This window comes from Coregonus clupeaformis, chromosome 16 (genome assembly GCF_020615455.1).
Source record: "Coregonus clupeaformis isolate EN_2021a chromosome 16, ASM2061545v1, whole genome shotgun sequence".
In the NCBI taxonomy this organism is placed as follows: domain Eukaryota; kingdom Metazoa; phylum Chordata; class Actinopteri; order Salmoniformes; family Salmonidae; genus Coregonus; species Coregonus clupeaformis.
Genome location: NC_059207.1, coordinates 31,394,010 through 31,416,829, shown reverse-complemented (window position 1 = coordinate 31,416,829; position 22,820 = coordinate 31,394,010). Strand labels below are relative to the sequence as shown.

At 41.3% G+C, this 22,820-nt stretch overlaps 1 protein-coding gene across 1 annotated transcript in view; it reads left to right on the top strand.

The window, feature by feature from the left end:
• Positions 1 to 15,514, top strand: part of si:ch211-225b11.1 (uncharacterized protein LOC561694 homolog) — a 65,707-nt gene extending 50,193 nt beyond the window's left edge. Inside the window, exons 8-13 of the mRNA XM_041901147.2 lie at positions 2,411 to 2,523; positions 3,148 to 3,288; positions 11,007 to 11,106; positions 12,288 to 12,388; positions 12,687 to 12,857; positions 14,860 to 15,514. Of these exons, the coding sequence (XP_041757081.2) occupies positions 2,411 to 2,523; positions 3,148 to 3,288; positions 11,007 to 11,106; positions 12,288 to 12,388; positions 12,687 to 12,857; positions 14,860 to 14,976 (743 nt within the window). The 3' untranslated portion in view covers positions 14,977 to 15,514. The remainder of the gene's footprint in view (positions 1 to 2,410; positions 2,524 to 3,147; positions 3,289 to 11,006; positions 11,107 to 12,287; positions 12,389 to 12,686; positions 12,858 to 14,859) is intronic.
• Positions 15,515 to 22,820: the final 7,306 nt, after the last annotated feature.

Below are 22,820 nucleotides of genomic sequence, written 5' to 3'. Positions count from 1 at the left end.
CTTGTACTGTATATACATATATTTATATATATAAACAGTGCATTTGGAAATTATTCAGATCCCTTGTCTTTTTCCACAATTTGTTACGTTACAGCTTTATTCTAAAATTGATTAAATGGTTTTTTCCCTCATCAATCTACACAATACCCCAAAATGACAAAGCAAAAACAGTTTTTTTGATTTTTTTGCAAATGTATTAAAAATAAAAAACTGATATGACATTTACATAAGTATTCAGACCCCTTCCTCATCAATCGACACACAATACCCCATAATGACAAAGCGAAAACAGGTTTTTAGAAATTGAAGCCCCTTTGGCAGCGATTACAGCCTCGAGTCTTCTTGGGTATGACGCTACAAGCTTGGCACACCTGTATTTGGGGAGTTTGTCCCATTCTTCTCTGCAGATCCTCTCAATCTCTTTCAGGTTGAATGGAGAGCGTCGCTGCTCAGCTATTTTCAGGTCTCTCCAGAGATGTTTGATCGGGTTCAAGTCCGGGCTCTGGCTGGGCCACTCAAGGACATTCAGAGACTTGTCCCGAAGCCACTCCTGCGTTGTCTTGGCTGTGTGCTTAGGGTCGTTGTCCTATTGGAAGGTGAACCTTCATCCCAGTCTGAGGTCCTGAGCACTCTGTGGCAGGATTTCATCAAGGATCTCTCTGTACTTGGCTCTTTTCATCTTTCCCTCGATCCTGACTAGTCTCCCAGTCCCTGCCGCTGAAAAACATCACCACAGCATGATGCTGCCACCACCATGCTTCACCGTAGGGATAGTGCCAGGTTTCCTCCAGACGTGACGCTTGGCATTCAGGCCAAAGAGTTCAATCGGTTTCATCAGACCAGAGAATCTTGGTTCTCATGGTCTGAGAGTCCTTTAGGTACCTTTTGGCAAACACCAAGCGGGCTGTCATGTGCCTTTTTATTGAGGAGTGGCTTCCGTCTGGCCACTCTACCATAAAGGCCTGATTGGTGGAGTGCTGCAAAGACGGTTGTCCTTCTGGAAGGTTCTCCCATCTCCACAGAGGAACTCTGGAGCTCTGTCAGAGTGATACCCTTCACCATATCTGTGCCACGACACAATCCTGTCTCGGAGCTCTACGGACAATTCCTTCGACCTCATGGCTTGGTTTTTGCTCTGACATGCACTGTTAACTGTGGGATCTTATATAGAGAGGTGTGCGCCTTTCCAAATCATGTCCAATCAATTTAATTTACCACAGGTGGATTCCAATCAAGATGTAGAAACATCTAAAGGATGATCAATGGAAACAGGATGCACATTAGCTCAATTTCGAGTCTCATAGCAAAGGGTCTGAATACTTACGTAAATAAGGTATTTGTTTTTTATTTTCAATCAATTTGCAAACATTTCTAAAAACCTGCTTTCGCTTTGTCATTATGGGGTATTGTGTGTAGATTGATGAGAAAAATGTGTATTATTCAATTTTAGAATAAGGCTGTAACGTAACAAAATGTGGAAAAAGTGAAGAGTTCTGAATATTTTCCAAATGCACCGTAGAGAGGTAGATATATCTATTTGAAATGAATTGTGAATTAAACTTGGATTCGCTTAAGGTGAACTTCAGGTGAAACAGCAAAACATGTGATTGTTCACACAGTGTATTAGGACCTTTTGGAGAAAGTATAGTAGGGATTAACCAGTGTGCCTGCCAGACTCTGCTTGTGAGCACCTGCTCAGGCTTGGCTCAGTCCCACATATGATCTCAGATACCGGCTTTGAAACACACAAGTGTGTCTCACTGCTGACTGACTGTTCTACACCGACTGACATCTGGTGGATGGCAATTCAAGAGCTTGGGACTATTAGGTTCTATCTGCAAAAAGAGGATTTTGAGATAATTGGCTTTTAAAGTTCCAAACCCTCACTGGTTTGAATGATGTCAGCAATTTTTGATCTTGTATTCTTTTGAACGTAACAACATACATTGGGCTATTTAGAGTACAATATAGGTAAAGAACATTGAATAGAACAAGGCTATGTCAACAACTTAATTTTGAGAAAAATGCAGAGAACCTTATAGTCCCAAGCTCTCAAATTATTGACTAGATAGTTTGTTCTGTGAGTGTGAGGTAATGGTGGTATACAGTCAGATGATAGTAATGGTGAGGTGTTCAGGACATTCTATATGATATGGCTCTGTTTCATTCCCTTCATGAATGTATGAAGAGCACTTCTGTGCTCTAACGTCTTTTGTTAGGTCAAATTACTGATGTGGTGAACTGCATGAATTATTGAAGTATTTTGAGGGTGGAAAAGGTGGCCCATGTACCTTGTTTTGTTATTGAATGCTTTGACTTCCTTGTTTAGGTTGAGAATAACCACTGGTGTCATTTATCTGTAAAATGTTCTCAACAAAGTACCATTCTATGGTATGTGTGTGTGCCACAGGTCCTGGCTTGGTGTTTGTGGTGTATCCAGAGGTCTTCTCCACTATGCCTCTGCCCCAGTTGTGGGCTCCTCTGTTCTTCTTCATGCTTCTCTGCCTGGGACTGGACAGCCAGGTTAGACACACACACAACATTGTAGCTCATGAACAATTACAATTCCTTTTTAATTTTATTTAGATTGATGGTAGGAGAGAGTGAGACAGAGGAGGGAAGAAAGGAAGTGTAGAAATGCCAGACCAGGGAATTGAACCCTGACCGCATGTGTACTCTGGAGTTGGGCGGCAGGTAGCTTAGTGGGTAAGAGCGCTGTGCCAGTAACCCGAAAGGTCGCTGGTTCTAATCCCCGAGCCGACTAGGTGAAAAATCTGTCGATGTGCCCTTAAGCAAGGCACTTAACCCTAATTGCTCCTGTAAGTCGCTCTGGATAAGAGTGTCTGCTAAATGACTAAAATGTAAAATGAGTTGGCAGTGTTACCACTTAACCAAACTCAGGTACAGGCTGTGCTTGTGCATTTTATTGTTTTGTTTTTTTATAGCAAATATAGAACAGAATCCACAGGAAGCAATTCCACCTCTAAGCTAAATGGTTAGTAAGTTCATAGTTGAAATCCTGTAACAATGCCAGAGAGAGAGAGAGATATCAATGGACATTTGCTGTATTTACATTACCCAAAAACAGTCCCGTCTCAAACCCAGATCTCAGTGTAAATGTCCACTGTGCTGTACTGTGCCCTGCAGTTTGCCATGGTGGAGGTGGCGGTGACGTCCATAATAGACGGCTTCGGCCATAAGGTGCTGCGTGTCCTGAAGAGACAGGAGCTCATCGTTCTGGCCGTCTGTATTATGGGCTTCCTTCTAGGCATTCCTCACATCACTAAGGTAAGGTAATCCTGTCAGATATAATTACTATTCATGGGGTAACCCCCACCCCTCCTTCTCTGACATAGACTGTATGCTCATGTTTGGACCTGTTTACAGTGGCTTCGGAAAGTATTCAGACCCCTTTACTTTTTCCACATTTTGTTACGTTACAGCCTTATTCTAAAATTGATTAAATAGTTTTTTTCCCTCATCAATCTACACACAATACCCCATAATGACAATGCAAAAACAGGTTTTTAGAAAGTTTTGCAAATGTATTACAATTAAAAAATTGAAATATCACATTTACATAAGTATTCAGACCCTTTACTCAGTACTTCGTTGAAGCACCTTTGGCAGCGATTACAGCATCGAGTCTTCTTGGGTACGCTACAAGCTTGTCACACCTGTATTTGGGGAGTTTCTCCCATTCTTCTCTGCAGGTCCTCTCAAGCTATGTCAGGTTGGATGGGGAGTGTTGCTGCACAGCTATTTTCAGGGGTCTCCAGCAGTGGCGGTTCTAGACACATTTTACTAGGGGGGCCAAGGAGGGGCCAGTGTTTAATCAGGGGGGCACACATAAAAAAACTGGCAACACATGATATTCAAAGATTATAAACTTTATTTTACTTTAAAATCATATGACATTTATTATAACACGTATTTTGTACAAGAGTGCAGATGCAAGAGAGATAGTGCCATAAAAATGAAAAAAAAAAAAAAAAAAAAAAAAAAGTACAGGGTACAAATACAGGGTTCATATTCAATGTGAACAAAACTCCAGGATACAACAAAGGGTACAACAATGTGCCATTTCCTATTTATGGAAGCCCCACTACTGTGGACAGTTGATTCCACATTTTGTTTTAAGAAAGAAAACTTTCTGAGTGATTTATAAACAAAACACACTACCCTGTATCCATTTAGGTAAAATAAACCAAATCAGAAAAGAATTTCAATTCAAAGAGGCTTTACTAGCATGACCATATTGACATACAGTATTGCTAAAGCACATAAACAGGGAAACGTGTTACACATTAACATCCAGTAGTCCAATAGGATGCAGACAATAAACATTAAGTTAACATTCGTTTAAAAGCAACAATCATGTCAACACAATGTAGCAATATGAACAACACTGATGGATATCAGCAACAACATGAAAACAAGAATATTACAGGTGTCTGTGTGTGTGTGTGTGTGTGTCTGTGTCTTTGTGTACTTCACTGTCAGTTGATGAGCAGGTGTACAAAAAAGGCTTTACAACATATATGGGCAAGTCCATTTAGGACAGCACATTTCCACCATAGTTCACATTAGGAAAAAATGACAGCATGAATGCTCACTAAACAAACATATACTACATATACCTTTTTATACACATTTTTTTTCAGTAATTTTTTAAGAGTGAAAGGGAAGTAAGCAATCGCTCATCATAGGATCATACATATTTCAGTTACAATATTAGTTACAATATTAGTGTTAGTTAGATCATCATGTCAAAGCTGGACCTGCAAAGTCTGAACGACACAAGTGTGCAATGATTGGAGTGATTTTGTTTCTTTTTTTCTTGCTTTGCTTGTTTTCAAAAGGAAAAATCATAGTTGGTAAAAAATAAAATAAACTTTCGTTGAAAGGTATCACACTGTATAATTTACAAATATCTAAAGAGGTTTAGTGGATGCCATAAAACATCTGTGGAGCTTGAAGATTTGTAGTACATAGATGTTTGGCAGAGATAATTCAAAAGAATAAAATCATAAACTCTATCTATCTATCTATCTATCTATCTATCTATCTATCTATCTATCTATCTATCTATCTATCTATCTATCTATCTATCTATCTATCTATCTATCTATCTATCTATCTATCTATCTATCTATCTATCTATCTATCTATCTATCTATCTATCTATCTATCTATCTAGAGAGAGAGAGAGAGAGAGAGAGAGAGAGAGAGAGAGAGAGAGAGAGAGAGAGAGAGAGAGAGAGAGAGAGAGAGAGAGAGAGAGAGAGAGAGAGAGAGAGAGAGAGAGAGAGAGAGAGAGAGAGAGAGAGAGAGAGAGAGAGAGAGAGAGAGAGAGAGAGAGAGAGAGAGAGAGAGAGAGAGAGAGAGAGAGAGAGAGAGAGAGAGAGAGAGAGAGAGAGAGAGAGAGAGAGAGAGAGAGAGAGAGAGAGAGAGAGAGAGAGAGAGAGATTCCTTAGAGCAGTACATGCAGCAATCACTTAATGGAGTGATGTCATAATGGGCCACAAAACTTTGGGGATGTGGATGGAAAGTTACAGGCAGGAGAGGGGAACCAACAGAAGCAGGTCTTGAGACATGAGTTTGCCCCTTTTTGAAAACCTCTTGAGAGAGGATTGGTGGGATATATATACATACAAACATACATACACTCTAGTAGTGTGTGGAACTACTGGTACTGTGAGGAAAAAAAGATAGATGATGTAAAATGAAAAATAAAACAAGCTTCAGCTTCTTAAGACACGGTGGGTTCATCTAAGTAGACACATGTAACTTCATGTGGACACCAGACTGTCTTTGTCTACACATCTAACTTCATATGGACCCCAGACCGTCTCTGTTTACACATGTAACTTCATATGGACACCAGACTCTTTGTCTACACATGTAACTTCATATGGGCACCAGACTGTCTCTGTCTACACATGTAACTTCATATGGACACCAGACTGTCTTTGTTTACACATTTAACTTCATATGGGCACCAGACTGTCTCTGTCTACACATGTAACTTCATATGGACACCAGACTGTCTTTGTTTACACATTTAACTTCATATGGGCACCAGACTGTCTCTGTCTACACATGTAACTTCATATGGACACCAGACTGTCTCTGTCTACACATGTAACTTCATATGGACACCAGACTCTTTGTCTACACACGTAACTTCATGTGGACACCAGACTAACTCCATTCATTTTACCGGTGGTATTGAGAACAGATAAACCCACCGTGTCTTAAGAAGCTCAAGCTTGTTGTTTTATTGTTCATTATATCTCTTTTTCCTCACAGCGGCACTCATACGCTACTAGCGTATATATCATATAGATACACTACAGCAACAGGATACGGCGGTTGTGCTGTCTGGCAAAACGGTCCACAAATACATCAAGATCCAGAGCCTTGGCCCTTCTGGACTCTATGCTCAGGACACCAAGATCACTGAGTCTCTCATCACTAGTGGTGGACCGCAGGAAGGTTTTTATCAGTTTCAGTGTGGAGAAACTGCGTTCGCAAGAGGCTGAGCTTACAGGAAGGGTTACAGCAATCTTGCACAGTCTAAAGAGCTCAAAGAAAACTTCCCTGTATGGCTCAATAAAACAAACCAGCTCAACTGTACTGCATGGCTTTTTGACTTCACCACTCTGTATTTTTCTGTCCAAAACTCTCTTAAATTGATGGAGCTCATGCCCTAAATCATCAATGTCTGCATTATACAAACGGCCAAATGAAAAAACATTGCTCTCCTTTAAAAAGGTATCACTCTGGGGACTGAGAGACTGTATGCTTCTCATGAGCTCACAGTTTGTATTGGAGAAACGTCTGTTCAACTCATTGAGCATGCTGTCAATTACAGGATAGAAAAATGATGTGAGAAACATATCTTTGTCACGTTCTACCTCCCTCTGACCAACAGTGCTTAGCGTGCAGTAGCCACTGAGTCTAGAGCTCAGCATTTTCTGACGTTTCGCCACTGACCTTGTTGCAGAATCACACTGCTCACAAATATTCAATGCTTCATCCCACAACTCATCAAAGAAAGACTCCTGCCTGTGGTCTTTCAATGTCAGGACTAAAGCATTTACTAAGTCAACAGCACTTGACAGATCAACAGTTTGTGACTGTAACATGTCAGACAATAGCTTTGTCTCCCCAAACAACTTACGCAGAGTAACAAGATGCACAACAAATTCTAGGTCAATTTGAGCAAGAAGACCTCGGGCCTCAACAGTTCTTTCACCATGACGTTCTTGAGCAATCTCTTGCAGTAGTCGTTTAAGGGCAGGTAGAGTGTCCATGATATTACGTAGGGCTAGAAATCAGCATGACCAACGTGTGTCGCTTAAACGTTGCAGCTCTCTGGTTCTGCCATACATTTCTCTTTGGAGAGACAGCCATTTTGGGTGCACATATGAGGAAGAAGTAAACATATAAAGACTCTGTAACAAAGAAAAAAAACTCCTCCGTTTCTGGGACACTTTTGACTACATCAACTAACACTAAATTCAGACAATGAGCACTACAATGGACGTAGAAGGCAAATTTAGCCTGTTCTTTGATCCTTGCCTGAACCCCTGAATGCTTACCGCTCATAACGGCAGCGCCATCGATGCGCTTGGCCTACGAGGTTATTTTTGTAGTCCAGGCCATAACGTTCCAGTAAGTGTACTATTTTTCCAGTAAGCCCTGCTGCATCTAACCTCTCTGCAGATTCAAAATGGAGAAAACTCTCCTTAATGGCCCCATTGTAATAGTACCTGAGTGTGAAGGACATCTGTTCTTTTTTTGAAATATCCTTTGTTTCATCTGCCATGACGCTAAAAACCTCACTTTTTCTTCACTTCTTCTATGATTTCAGACCGAACCATTTCTGCCAAACAACCCAAAACCTCATTCTGGATGATCTTGCTTGTGTACTTTGCATTGTGAATGGAAGTTAATCTTCTCTTAACAAGTTGGTCGTGGTTAGCAACTGTGTTAAGAATTTCCCTAAAGTTTCCTTTGTTAGTGGACCCTTCAGATTCATCATGTCCTCTTTGTGCTATGTTTTGTGTAGCTGTAAGCAACAGCACTTCCCCAACTGTTTTAATGTATGCCTGATTTTCTTGTACTTGTTTAGTGTGTTCTTTGTCAAGGAGATCTGTTAGTGTTGCGTCAGTTCTAACAGCTCTTTGATAATCCCTCCATGCGATCATTGCACACTTGTGTCGTTCAGACTTTGCATGTAGTGAAAACCCTGCATTTCTCATAGTTGCCTTTTTCCAGTTTGTAAAACCAGGTGTTGAAACAAAAACGGTGTCTGGGGCATTTGGTGTGCTAAAATGTCTACATGCATAGCAACATGTAGAGTCCGTCATTACAGAATACTCAAGCCATGGATGAGTAGTGTACCAGTTTGGTCTGAAGCTTCGTCTTCTGTCCCCCATCAGTGTGGTTGGGAATATCTTCAAGTTCGGCTGTACTGGTACGTCATACTTAGACTTGCTGATATCTGAAGAAGATGGACAGTAAACATAGGGCACAACTACAACATTTATTTACTGTATATCTGCATGTATTTCAAAATGTAGGCAAAGTATTTACTTAAAAAAAAAAACAGAGCCATATTGACACAAAAAAGAATTAACAGCAGAAAGCAGCATTTTAAGGACACCCAGCAGGCCTACCATTACATTGTAATTGCATTGCTTTGCAAATAGCAAGAACCTTCCTCATCACAAACCTGATGGTGCAGTACTTGATCCACATGGATCCACTTGCTGTCCCTCTGGCTGTTCATCTCTCTGTCCCTGTATGCTTTCTTCTTCATGCTTCTCACCCTCTTCTTCATTCTCCTCGCCCTCTTCTTCATTCTCCTCACCCTCTTCTTCATCCTCCTCACCCTCTTCTTCATCCTCCTCACCCTCTGGAATTTCCCTCTCTTTGTCAGACCCCTCACTTTCATCACATGCTGGCTCTCCCTCTTCCTCAACTTTCTCAAAACCTCGATTTGTTTCTCTCACTTTTTTGTTTGCTGGGGCAAAAAATGACTTTATGTCCCTTCCTCGTTTCATGATAACTATTAGAAGAAGAAAAAATGTAGGGGCATGCATTACATTTTGTTACCTAACCATCCCTCCCTACTTAACACTGGCAGATAACCTGTTGATTACTTTACTAAAAATGTATTTGTTATCGCGATGCAACAGCCAAGACGGATGAAGTTACGTGGTTAACATCACAACATTGTGTAGACCTAGCAAGGATAGCCTACTAACATTTGGATATTTGCTTCTGCTTCGATGAGTTTGCTTAGATATGATTACATTTCTAAACAAATCGAGACCAGACATTTAAAAACTTGATTTGATTTATGTGTGAGGAACAAAAGGAACATGTAGGCTATGTGCAAGAACAACAAGTCACTTATGATATTAAATTGTTTTGCTTACCTTCGACTCCTGCAAATCGTAGCTCCTCTCGCAAATAGTAGTTGCTGAGCTCTCATTCACCGAAGCAGCACCACACGTGGCAGGCAGGCAGATGGCAGGATACAGTTTTTGGGTGCGCCACTCTAATTTACCCGTGTAGAACGTTGCCGTGTAGAGCGTTGCATTAGTTCCGCTTTTGGCGCTCGCGTGTAAAATAGTTATAAATTCATAATTTTTTATTTGGTCAGCACGGGGGGGCCACAGGGGTGGCCAGGGACATTTCCAGGGAGGCACGGGCCTCCCCCGGCCTCCGTGTAAAACCGCCACTGGTCTCCAGAGCTGTTTGATGGGGTTCAAGACCGGGCTCTGGCTGGGCCACTCAAGGACATTCAGAGACTTGTCCCGAAGCCACTCCTGCGTTGTCTTGGCTGTGTGCTTAGGGTTGTTGTCCTGTTGGAAGGTGAACCATCGCCCCAGTCTGAGGTCCTGAACGTTCTGGAGCAGGTTTTCATCAAGGATCATTCTGTACTTTGCTCCGTTCATCTTTCCTCGATCCTGACTAGTCTCCCAGTCTCTGCCGCTGGAAAACATCCCCACAGCATGATGCTGCCACCACCATGCTTCATCGTAGGGATGGTGCCAGGTATCCTCCAGACGTGACGCTTGGCATTCAGGCCAAAGAGTTCAATCTTGGTTTCATCAGACCAGAGAATCTTGTTTTTCATGGTCTGAGAGTCCTTTAGGTGCCTTTTGGCAAACTCCAAGCGGGCTGTCATGTGCCTTTTACTGAGGAGTGGCTTCTGTCTGGCCACTCTACCATAAAGGCCTGATTGGTGGAGTGCTGCAGAGATGGTTGTCCTACTGGAAGTTTCCCATCTCCACAGAGGAGCTCTGGAGCTCTGTCACCTACCTGACCAAGGCCCTTCTCCACCGATTGCTCAGTTTGGCCAGGCGGCCAGCTCTAGGAAGAGTCTTGGTGGTTCCAAACTTTCTTCCATTTAAGAATGATGGAGGCCACTGTGTTCATGGGGACCTTCAATGCTGCAGAAATGTTTTGCTACCCTTCCCCAGATCTGTGCCTCAACACAATCCTGTCTCATAGCTCTACGGACAATTCCTTCGACCTCATGGCTTGGTTTTTGCTCTGACTGTCAACTGTGGGACCTTATATAGACAGGTGTGTGCCTTTTCAAATCATGTCCAATCAATTGAATTTACCACAGGTGGACTGCAATCAAGTTGTAGAAACATCTTAAGGATGATCAATGGAAACAGGATGCACCTGAGCTCAATTTTGAGTCTCATAGCAAAGGGTCTGAATACTTATGTAAATAAGGTATTTCTGTTTATTATTTTTAATATATTTGCTAAAATAAAAAATAAAGCTATTTTCGATTTTCATTATGGGGTATTGTGTGTAGATTGCTGAGGAAATGTTTTTATTTAATCCATTTTAGAATAAAGCTGTAACGTAACAAAATGTGGAAAAAGTGAAGGGGTCTGAATACTTTCCAAAGGCACTGTATTTTAGTTTTTTTCTGTATGCGACTAAAACGACTCCCTCTCTCTCCACAGGGGGGCATCTATGTGTTCCAGTTGATGGACCACTACACTGCTGTGGTGTCGCTCATGTTCCTGTCCTTCTTTGAAGTAATCGCTGTCTGCTGGGTTTTTGGTAATACCCAGCACCTTCTCTACCCTTATGATGATATTCAACAGCCTGGAAATGACTTTGGTCTTAAAGTAATTGATTACATGTAACATCCTGATTATGAGTGAGATCTTACAGGACTTTGTTTATTTATACAAGAAAATTACACTATATATACAAAAGTATGTGGACACCCCTTCAAATTAGTGGATTCGGCTATTTCAGCCAGACCCGTTGCTGACCGGTGTATAAATTCAAGCACACAGCCATGCAATCTTCATAGACAAACATTGGCAGTAGAATGGCCTTACTGAAGAGCTGTGAGCAGTGACTTTCAACGTGGCACCGTCATAGGATGCCAACTTTCCAACTAGTCAGTTTGTCAAATTTCTGCCCTGCTAGAGCTGCCCCGGTCAACTGTAAGTGCTGTTATTGTGAAGTGGAAACGTCTAGGAGCAACAACGGCTCAGCCGCAAAGTGGGAGAACACACAAGCTCACAGAACAGGACCGCCGAGTGCTGAAGTGTGTAAAAATCATCTGTCCTCTGTTGCAACACTCACTACCGAGTTCCAAACTGCCTCTGTAAGCAACGTCAGCACAATAACTGTTCGTTGGGAGCTTCACAAAATGGGTTTCCAAGGCCGAGCAGCCGCACACAAGCCTAAGATAATGCGCAATGCCAAGCGTCGGCTGGAGTGGTGTAAAGTTTGCCGGCATTGGACTCTGGAGCAGTGGCAACACGTTCTCTGGAGTGATGAATCACGCTACACCATCTGGCAGTCCGACGGACAAATCTGGGTTTGTCGGATGCCAGGAGAACGCTACCTGCCCCAATGCATAGTACCAACTGTAAAGTTTGGTGGAGGAGGAATAATGGTCTGGGGCTGTTTTTCATGGTTCGGGCTAGGCCCCTTAGTTCCAGTGAAGGGAAATCTTAACGCAAAAGCATACAATGACATTCTAGACGATTGTGGCAACTCCCTGCAGCAATGTTCCAACAACTAGTGGAAAGCCTTCCCAGAAGAGTGGAGGCTGTTATAGCAGCAAAGGGGGTACCAACTCCATATTAATGCCCATGATTTTGGAATGAGATGTTCGACGAACAGGTGTCCACATACTTTTGTTCATGTAGTGTACACTTTGCTCTACAAACAGTATGTATGTCTGAGTTAATTTAAGGATTTAATGCAATGTGTTTTTGCAGGACTGCGGCGGATGACCATCATGATCAAGAGAATGTTGGGAAAGGCTCCCAACATCTATTTCCGCTCCTGCTGGATGATCTTCTCCCCTGTGCTGGTCCTGGTGAGTGCTATGGCTGACTGATGTCTTTATGATGAGGAGGAGTACAATTAGCATAATTATGATGGTGATGAGGATTTGATGTGTTTTCTAGTTGTTGTGTTTTACTTTTTGTAGTCGTTATAGTAGTGATAGTCGTAAGGCCAGTGTGAAAAAAATATAATGTATGCACTCACTAACTGTAAGTCGCTCTGGATAAGAGCGTCTGCTAAATGACTAAAATGTAAATGTTTCATCCAAGCCTAACCTGCTCCATGTGAGTTAGAGTGAGATTGTTTGCCTCTCCTATCCTCCCCTGCAGTGCATTTTGATCTCCAGCATCGTCCAATACACGCCAGCTCGCTATGGGAAGTCATACACATACCCTGTCTGGGCAGAGGTGGTGGGCTGGGGAATCTCCCTGGTCTCCATAGTGTGGATCCCCCTGGGAGCCCTGCAAGAGATCTGCAGAAATAAGGGCTCACTGCTGCAGGTGATCATTCTTTCAGTAAACCAAAACAAACACACATACTGATACTTACATAGGTATAGCTCACAGATACTGTTGTAGCATCATGCATACATACTCTACTTATATACTAGTACTCATTCAGTGAGGGGAAAAAAGTATTTGATCCCCTGCTGATTTTGTACGTTTGCCCACTGACAAAGACATGATCAGTCTATAATTTTAATGGTAGGTTTATTTGAACATTGAGAGACAGAATAACAACAACAAAATCCAGAAAAACGCATGTCAAAAATTTTATACATTCATTTGCAATTTAATTTATAACATTTTTGACATGCGTTTTTCTGGATTTTGTTGTTGTTATACTTACAAGCCCTTAACCAACAATGCCGTTTTAAGAAAAAAGTGTTAAGTAAAAAATAGATAAGTAAAAAATAACAAATAATTAAAGAGCAGCAGTAAAATATAATAGTAGGGAGGCTATATACAGGGGGTCAATGTGCGGGGGCACCGGTTAGTTGAGGTAATTGAGGTAATATGTACATGTGGGTAGAGTTAAAGTGACTATGCATAGATAATTAACAGAGAGTAGCAGCAGCGTAAACGAGGGGGTGGGGTGGGGTGGGGTGGGGTGGGGGGGACAATGCAAATAGTCCGGGTAGCCATGATTAGCTGTTCAGGAGTCTTATGGCTTGGGGGTAGAAGCTGTTCAGAAGCCTTTTGGACCTAGACTTGGCGCAGAGAGAACAGTCTATGACTAGGGTGGCTGGAGTCTTTGACAATTTTTAGGGCCTTCCTCTGACACTGCCTGGTATAGAGGTCCTGGATGGCAGAAAGGTAGTATGATATGTTACATTTTGTATGGTATGTCCAAAGCACATTTTGTTTGATATGTTACGAATTACAATTCGTATTATATGTTACGAATTTGCAAAATGTACAATATGTTATGAATTTGCAAAACGTTACTATACAGTGAGGGAAAAAAGTATTTGATCCCCTGCTGATTTTGTACGTTTGCCCACTGACAAAGAAATGATCAGTCTATAATTTTAATGGTAGGTTTATTTGTAGCCCATTCCAGCCTTGTGTAGGTCTACAATCTTGTCCCTGACATCCTTGGAGAGCTCTTTGGTCTTGGCCATGGTGGAGAGTTTGGAATCTGATTGATTGATTGCTTCTGTGGACAGGTGTCTTTTATACAGGTAACAAACTGAGATTACGAGCACTCCCTTTAAGAGTGTGCTCCTAATCTCAGCTCGTCACCTGTATAAAAGACACCTGGGAGCCAGAAATCTTTCTGATTGAGAGGGGGTCAAATACTTATTTCCCTCATTAAAATGCAAATCAATTTATAACAATTTTGACATGCGTTTTTCTGGATTTTTGTTGTTGTTATTCTGTCCCTCACTGTTCAAATAAACCTACTATTAAAATTATAGACTGATCATTTCTTTGTCAGTGGGCAAACGTACAAAATCACCAGGGGATCAAATACTTTTTTCCCTCACTGTATGTTACGAATTTGCTAAATGTATAATATGTCACAAATTCTAGCTAGTTGGCTAACGTTAGCTAGGCTAGGGGTTAGGGTTAAGTTTAGGAGTTAGGTTAAAGGGTTAAGATAAGGTTTAGCTAACATGCTAATCAGTTGCAAAGTAGTTGAAAAGTTGCAAATTAGATGTTCGCGTTATATGCTAACCCGTCCACCCCAACCAACCACCCTACTTTTGCCTTAAGTAACTATCTGTCTTATGTAACCATACATATCATATCATACTCATTTGAGTGTCCTGGATTTACATTTACTATGTTACGTCTAGTCTATGAGACCAGGCTGCGCACGCACACACAAACACACAAGCACACATACACACACACTATACTGATACTGTACATTTTATCCCACATGGCAGTCATATAAATAACAAAAGTGCAGTCTGGGCATCAGCAGACACCATAAGAAATTAAACTATTTATGTGATTCTGAACCTCTTCTTCTATATATTCTCTGTGCCCCCAGAGAATAAAAACAGCTGTGACTCCTACAATAGAGTTGGATCCTGTCAACCATCTGCCAGAGGAGCAGAGAGAAGACATACCGGAGTCTGTGTCCTTGTTTATCATCACTCCTCTGTAAACATAGCCACCGTGTCTCAGTGCGGACATGCGTGAGTCAGTGTGACTGTGTGAGTGCTCTATTAGGATGGGGAGGTGTGGGTTGTTAGGTAGTTTACCGTTTTTTAAAAACATATTGTACCCTTGTCCCTCTGGTAATCTCTTCAACCAACTCCACTCCCCCCTGGACTTAACATATTTTGTCTCCCAATTTGATTTTGAATTCCATGGCCACAAGGGTCCAGATAGATCTTTGACTGAGTAACTCTTTGAACCAACATTGCCATCTTGTGGCCGTTTCAAACATTTTATTCAGACGGTGAGGTTCATTTGCGGCTCATGTGAATATTGAATGATTAACTGAACAACGACCAGGCTAGTCTAATATAGAAAAATGCATATGATATGTATTCCTCTCCTAGAGAGATAATATGCAATTTGCCTTTTTACTGATAACTGTAAGGAGGGTAACCACTGCAGTGTTGCCATGACCAGTGGTGTAAAGTACTTAAGTAAAAACACTTAAAAATACTACTTAAGTAGGTTTTGGGGGTATCTGTGCTTTACTTTACTATTTATATTTTTGACAACTTTTACTTCACTACATTCCTAAAGAAAATGATGTACTTTTTACTCCATACATTTTCCCTAACACCCAAAAGTACTTGTTACATTTTGAATACTTAGCAAGACAGGAAAATTGTCTAATTCACACACTTATCAAGAAAACATCCCTGGTCATCCCTACTGCCTCTGATCTGGCGAACTCACTAAACACATGCTTTGTTTGTAAATTATGTCTGAGTGTTGAAGCGTGCCCCTGGCTAGCCGTAAATTTAAAAAACAAGAAAATGGTGCTGTCTGGTTTGCTTAATATAAGGAATTTGAAATTATTTATACTTTTACTTTAGCTTTTGATACTTAAATATATTTTAGCAATTACATTTACTTTTGATTCTTAAGTATATATAAAAAAAACTTTTAGACTTTTACTCAAGTAGGTTTTTACTGGGTGACTTTCACTTTTACTTGAGTCATTTTCTATTAAGGTATCTTTACTTTTACTCAAGTATGATAATTGTGTACTTTTTTCACCAGTGGCCATGACATCCGGTAGTGGGGAAAGTCCAGGGTTCTGTCATCATTCATCTGCTTTATTACACTTGAATGGACATGATATCGTTGAAGTTTTAAGGGTTCTGGTTGGAGTTTTCTATTCGACTTGCTCTGCCACAGTCTGGGCCTCTGTCATGTGTCATGTTTGTTTGCAACAATAACAATTGGAGCTTAACTTTACCAGGAGTGCCTTTTGACATTAAAAGATCCAATGACATTGGAAGTGACATTGGACTATACGACAGAATTTACAATGGGGTGTCTTTTGAGGGGTCACATAAATATATAGATGGGTGGGTTGTTTAGCAACTAAACCAATGCATGCGCAACTGTGGAACAAAACAGTCGGGTTGGCTTAGAATCAAAGTATTGTTGACAACATGTAAACTATATTTCCTCTCCAAATCTTTATTGAAAACATAAATACATTTGCACAATGAGCACTTGTTGTCTCTCAAATACATTGTTACAGTTGTTGGTTAGCTAGCTAGCTAATTTGTGCCATATTAGCATAGACGTGACAAGAGTAAAAACACCTCAAAACAAGACATGGTATCAATAACAATACACAATGAGCTAAAACAAGCCACCTGTGATTCCACACATGGCAGCTTCTTGTCATTGTTTCTAGCTATCTGACCGTCCAGAATCATAACAACCAGAGGTGTGGACTCGAGTCATGTGACTTGGACTCGAGTCAGACTCGAGTCATGAATTTGATGACTTCAGACTCGACTCGACAAAATGTACAAAGACTTGCAACTCGACTTGGACTTTAACGACAATGACTCGTGACTTCACTTGGACTTGCGCCTTATGACTCGAGAAGACTTGCTACTTCCCATGAAAACTGGGGGAAAAAAATTTCACACGGCCGCGCCGCTCTCCGTTTATCTGCATCTGTGAAAAAAATGTGCACCATCCACCTGTATGCATACAGAGAGCGCGCGCTGCCTGCACGTTATCCAATCACTGTAGTCCCAGGTTGTTTTGATTCGACAGCATCTAAGCAGGCACATTGCAAGACAACCAATGAAGCACATCAAGCAACAACGCGCCAGTTGTCAAAATGATACCGAAGATAGTTTGGTTTGGCTATAAAAATTACGAGGTAGTCGACAAAAAACGAGTTGCAATCTGCAAAACATGCGGATCGAAGATTACAGACGGAGCTGCCACAACGTCCAACTTTGTTCGACACCTGAAGTTGCACAAAGAAAGGTAAGTTTTGAACGAATGCTACGCACCTTATCGGATGTACCGTAACTTACTAGCTAGCTGCTGCATATTTACTGTATCAACGAGACAAACGCACGTCTCCCTTGCTGGTTCATGCTTACAAAAAATATGGATTTTTGAACTGCTATTATATGGACATTCTAAAAACGCTTTCGTGAAAAAACGCTTAACGTTCTTTAATGTACTAAGACAGTGTTATTAAAAGACCAAACTCTGTAAATATCATATTAATAAAGTATACTATGTACAAAACATCAGATGAGCCCAGAATATGAACGCAAAACACGTTTAATAACACGTTACGTTTTCCTCCCATAGAAAACTATTATAAGAAAAGGCTTAACGTGTCTTAATATACTGAGACAGTAATATTAAAAGACCAAACTATAAATATCATATTAATAAAGTATACTAAATGTACAAAACATCAGATGAGGCCAGAATATGAACGCAAACACGTTTAACAACACGTTAAGTGTTTTCCTCCCATAGAAAACCATTATAAGAAAAGGCTTAACATGTCTTATGTAGGCTACTATGTATTCTGGGCTCATCTGATGTTTTGTACATAGTATACTTTATTGATATGATATTTACTTAGTTTGGTCTTTTAATAACACTGTCTTAGTACATAAGACACGTTAAGCCTTTTCTTATAATGGTTTTCTATGGGAGGAAAACGCAACGTGTTATTAAACGTGTTTTGCGTTCATATTCTGGGCTCATCTGATGTTTTGTACATAGTATGCTTTATTAATATGATATTTGCAGAGTTTGGTCTTATAATATTACTGTCTTAGTATATTAAGCATTAAGCAACGTTAAGCGTTTTTCACGTTAAGCGTTTTAGAATTCAGTTTCAGAGTTGCTGGTGTGCTGCCTCATTGAGGTCGTTTATGTAATTTTGGTTAATCACAACTAAGCAGAACTGTCGCTGAAGACAAAATATCACAATTAAACAATGAATGCACCCCCTTTTCACAACTCGGATGTAGTTGGTGCATCCCTAAACCCATCCAAGTACAACAGGAAACATAGTAAGACGTATACATTGTAAAGAGGAAAATGATAACACAGTCACAGTAGATCCACCATTAGCCTTCCCTTTTCATATCATGCCCAAACAGCAGACAGCGCATGGACAGAGTGCTACCGTAGTCTACAGTAGGTCTGTGAGGCAGCGCACCACTGGGATATATACAGTATATAATAAAATAATAACGATTATAGTAGTAATGTTCAGAGATGCAATAGATTATTATAGTGCAGTTCTTAACTAATGGGAATATTGTTTAGCTTATTTTTGGTTTAATTTGGTTTACTTTAGTTATTTAATTTATTCAATTATTTTGTTTTTCTATACTTTTCATGCCAACTTGCCATGGCCCCCCTAGAACCCCCTCGCGGCACCCAAGGGTCCCCGTCCCCACTTTGAAAACCACTGCTATAAAGCATATGACTTCAGTTTCTTGAGGGAAAGGGCTTTCTTATGAATTTTGAAGCAGTGAAAATATTCTTAATATTGCATACACTGAAACTGAAATGTATTATCGTAAACCGTAGTGTACAATAGGCAATGAATATTAACACAACAACATTGATATGAGTAAAGAGTAGTTTCAAATACAACATGTGTGGCTGTAAAGGATTTTCTGACATCTGTTTCATATTCTTCTCTGTTGCAGGTATGAAGAATACCAGATGAACAAAATCATCGTAGATGAACCACAACAGCCTTCAATCTCACAATTCCTTGACACTCGTGTAGGGCGTTACAGCCTGACCCACCCACAGCAGAAGGCCATCTCCAATGCGATACTGTCTGACTTGATTATTGATTGCAATTTCCCTCTGTCTATTGTGGAAAATAAGAGCTTCGTCACTTTCTGGCTGTGCTGGACAGCAAGTATACCCCAGTATGTCGCCGAACGCTGACCACAAAAACAGAGAGCCTTGCTGAGGAGAGACGGTCAAAGTTAAAAACTCAATTGAGCAACACTGACCATGTTTCAGTCACTGTGGACATTTGGTCTGATCGAAAGATGAGGGGATTCCTTGGTGTCACTGTGCACTGGATGGAGCGAGATGCAGAGAGAGTACAGCTAAAGACTAATCTCTTGGCCTGCAACCGCTTCAAAGGCTCTCACACAGCAGAGCGAATCTGTGACCAATTTGAGGCAATATGTGATGAATACAACATCAAAGCTAAATTGGACTATATAATTAGTGACAATGCTGCTAACATGCGCAAGGCATTTACAGTCTGCTTCCCCAGCGAACAGGAGGAAGATGAAGATGCTGGAGATAATCTTGATGATCCTGAGCTATGGCATGACTTAACCCAAGAAGACCAGCAAACCGTCGATGCTGCTATGGCAAAGAAACAGCGCCTGCAGTGTTTTGCACACACATTGCAGCTGGTTGTGGGAGACGGTTTGAAAGAAACAAAAGCGGCATGTCCTTCTCTCTCCAAGTTATCAAAACTTAGCTCCCTGCTCCACACAAGCACAACGTTTAAAGACATCTTCGATGGTGAATTTGGGGAGCACAGAGGCATCCCTGCTGCAGTGAGCACGAGGTGGAATTCCACACTGCGGCAGGTAAAAGCAGTCCTTCATTGTGATCAGCAAAAGCTCTGCGCAGTTCTTGAGAAGGCCGGGCATAAAGAACTGTCATTCACACCACGAGAGTGGAATCTGCTGAAGGAGTTGGTGGACATCTTAAAACCGTTCGGAGAAGCAACTGATTTGACACAGGGGGAGAAAGTCATTACAATCAGTGCAGTTGTTCCATCCATCTTGTCCCTCAATCACCATCTTGAGAAGCTGAAGCCTCAAGTTCGTTTCCTGAGTGGCCTGGTCAGAGGTCTGCAGGCATCCCTGAAAAAAAAAGATTTCTTGGGATCTTCATTAATGTAAAAATGGCCCAGTCTCAAGAAGGGATCACTGCCCCCTTTTCAGACACAGTCTACCTGAAAGCAGCTGCCTTGGATCCAGCCTTTTGTCTGCTGTGGATTGAGCCCCATGTGCTGGTCAACCGTGACATCAAGGCAGAGGTGGCACAACGAGTTAAAGGTAAATATTATTGACTTGCAATGCAACTTAAATGCAACGTACAATAATTTGATCTTAATCTGATATAGGATCTAATGTGATATTAATCTGACTTTAACAATAATAAAAAATTTCAGTCTTGAACAGTATCATCAACATCAGAAATAAGGGCTCTTTTGTTTCTGCTGTTGTGACACGTTTTTATTTTTATTTTTAGAATTGATCCTGCAAGATGCTGCAGAGACAGAGCAGCCTGTGCCGGTGCCTGCTGAAGAAGAACTAGAGGACATGGAAGGAGAAGGGCTGTTTGCTGCATACCATAAGAGGCAGAAAAGGGATGTTGGGACCCCACCAGCAGTACAGCTAAGTCACTACATTGACATGGCAGAAGGACAGAATGCCCTTTTGTTCTGGGCACTGAACAGTAAGACTCTTCCTTCACTCTTTCAAGTAGCCATCCGAGTCTTGGCAGTGCCTGCTTCTAGTGCTCCAGTGGAGCGAGTTTTCAGCCATGGTGGCATCATTCTGCGTCCCCATCGTGCACAAGTGACTGACAGACTTTTGGCCAATTTGATCTTTTGCAAATGCAATGCAGTATAGGGGCCTCCCTCCACCTGTCCACAGCACGCATGCGCGCACACACACTCACTCTCTGCTCATCACCTGTCCACACAGCTCTCTCTCTCCTGTGGTAGGAGTTTCACATGGAGTAAGATCTGTTCATTTGCAGTGCAGGTTCCCACACTGTTTTTACTTCCAGAGCTTTGGTGTTTGTCCTTCCCCGTAAACCATTTTCTCTCTCTCTCTCTCTCTCTCTCTCTCTCTCTCTCTCTCTCTCTCTCTCTCTCTCTCTCTCTCTCTCTCTCTCTCTCTCTCTCTCTCTCTCTCTCTCTCTCTCTCTCTGCATTGTTCTAGTGCAATATGCTGTTCAAATACAAGCATTTTTTTGTGAAAATTAAATGTTATGTTTTTTGCTGTATTTGATTAATGTTATTGTATAAAAAGGTTTAAATAAATACAAATCTTACAGACATACATGATTTGTATACATTTTATTTCTGTGGTAAGAGGACTTGAAATGACTCGAAACTAAAATGGTAGGACTTTGGACTCGACTTGAGACTTGATGGCTTTGACTTTTGACTCGACTTGGGACTTGCCTCATCTTTGACTCGACTTGACTCGGGACTCGAGGGCAAAGACTTGAGACTTACTTGTGACTTGCATAACAATGACTTTGTCCCACCTCTGATAACAACACACAGACTTCTGCCCCATCGACGCGTGTGCATAATTTGTGATGGTCAGCTAACCCGTCTATAAGATCAATTTGGTATAGTGATTAAGTGATTTTTTTTTGTTGCATGATTAATATTTGATGAAGATACCCCCCAAAAATAGAATATATATCATAGAGATTATCACCAACCCATGTTGAGGATAATTTAAAAACACACAAAATAGATAATTTAGTGCTGTGTTTACTCTCTTTTGATATAAAAGAAGATCCTATTCACATTTAGCTGTTAAGAGTTTATTTTGTGACTGTTTGTTTGACAAACGGCATTTCGTTTTCACAAATTGTCAGAAATTACCATGTGTACATTTCTACCATTGCACAAACCACAATAGCAGGTTAAAAAGATAATCAAATCAAATCAAATCAAATGTTATTGGTCACATGCGCCGAATACAACAGGTGCAGACATTACAGTGAAATGCTTACTTACAGCCCTTAACCAACAGTGCATTTATTTTAAACAAAAAAAGTAAAAAATAAAACAACAAAAAAAGTGTTGAGAAAAAAAAGAGCAGAAGTAAAATAAAGTGACAGTAGGGAGGCTATATATACAGGGGGGTACCGTTGCAGAGTCAATGTGCGGGGGCACCGGCTAGTTGAGGTAGTTGAGGTAATATGTACATGTGGGTAGAGTTAAAGTGACTATGCATAAATACTTAACAGAGTAGCAGCAGCGTAAAAAGGATGGGGTGGGGGGCAGTGCAAATAGTCCGGGTAGCCATGATTAGCTGTTCAGGAGTCTTATGGCTTGGGGGGTAGAAGCTGTTGAGAAGTCTTTTGGACCTAGACTTGGCACTCCGGTACCGCTTGCCGTGCGGTAGCAGAGAGAACAGTCTATGACTAGGGTGGCTGGAGTCTTTGACAATTTTGAGGGCCTTCCTCTGACACCGCCTGGTATAGAGGTCCTGGATGGCAGGAAGCTTTGCCCCAGTGATGTACTGGGCCGTACACACTACCCTCTGTAGTGCCTTGCGGTCAGAGGCCAAGCAGTTGCCATACCAGGCGGTGATGCAACCAGTCAGGATGCTCTCGATGGTGCAGCTGTAGAATTTTTTGAGGATCTGAGGACCCATGCCAAATCTTTTTAGTCTCCTGAGGGGGAATAGGCTTTGTCGTGCCCTCTTCACGACTGTCTTGGTGTGTTTGGACCATGATAGT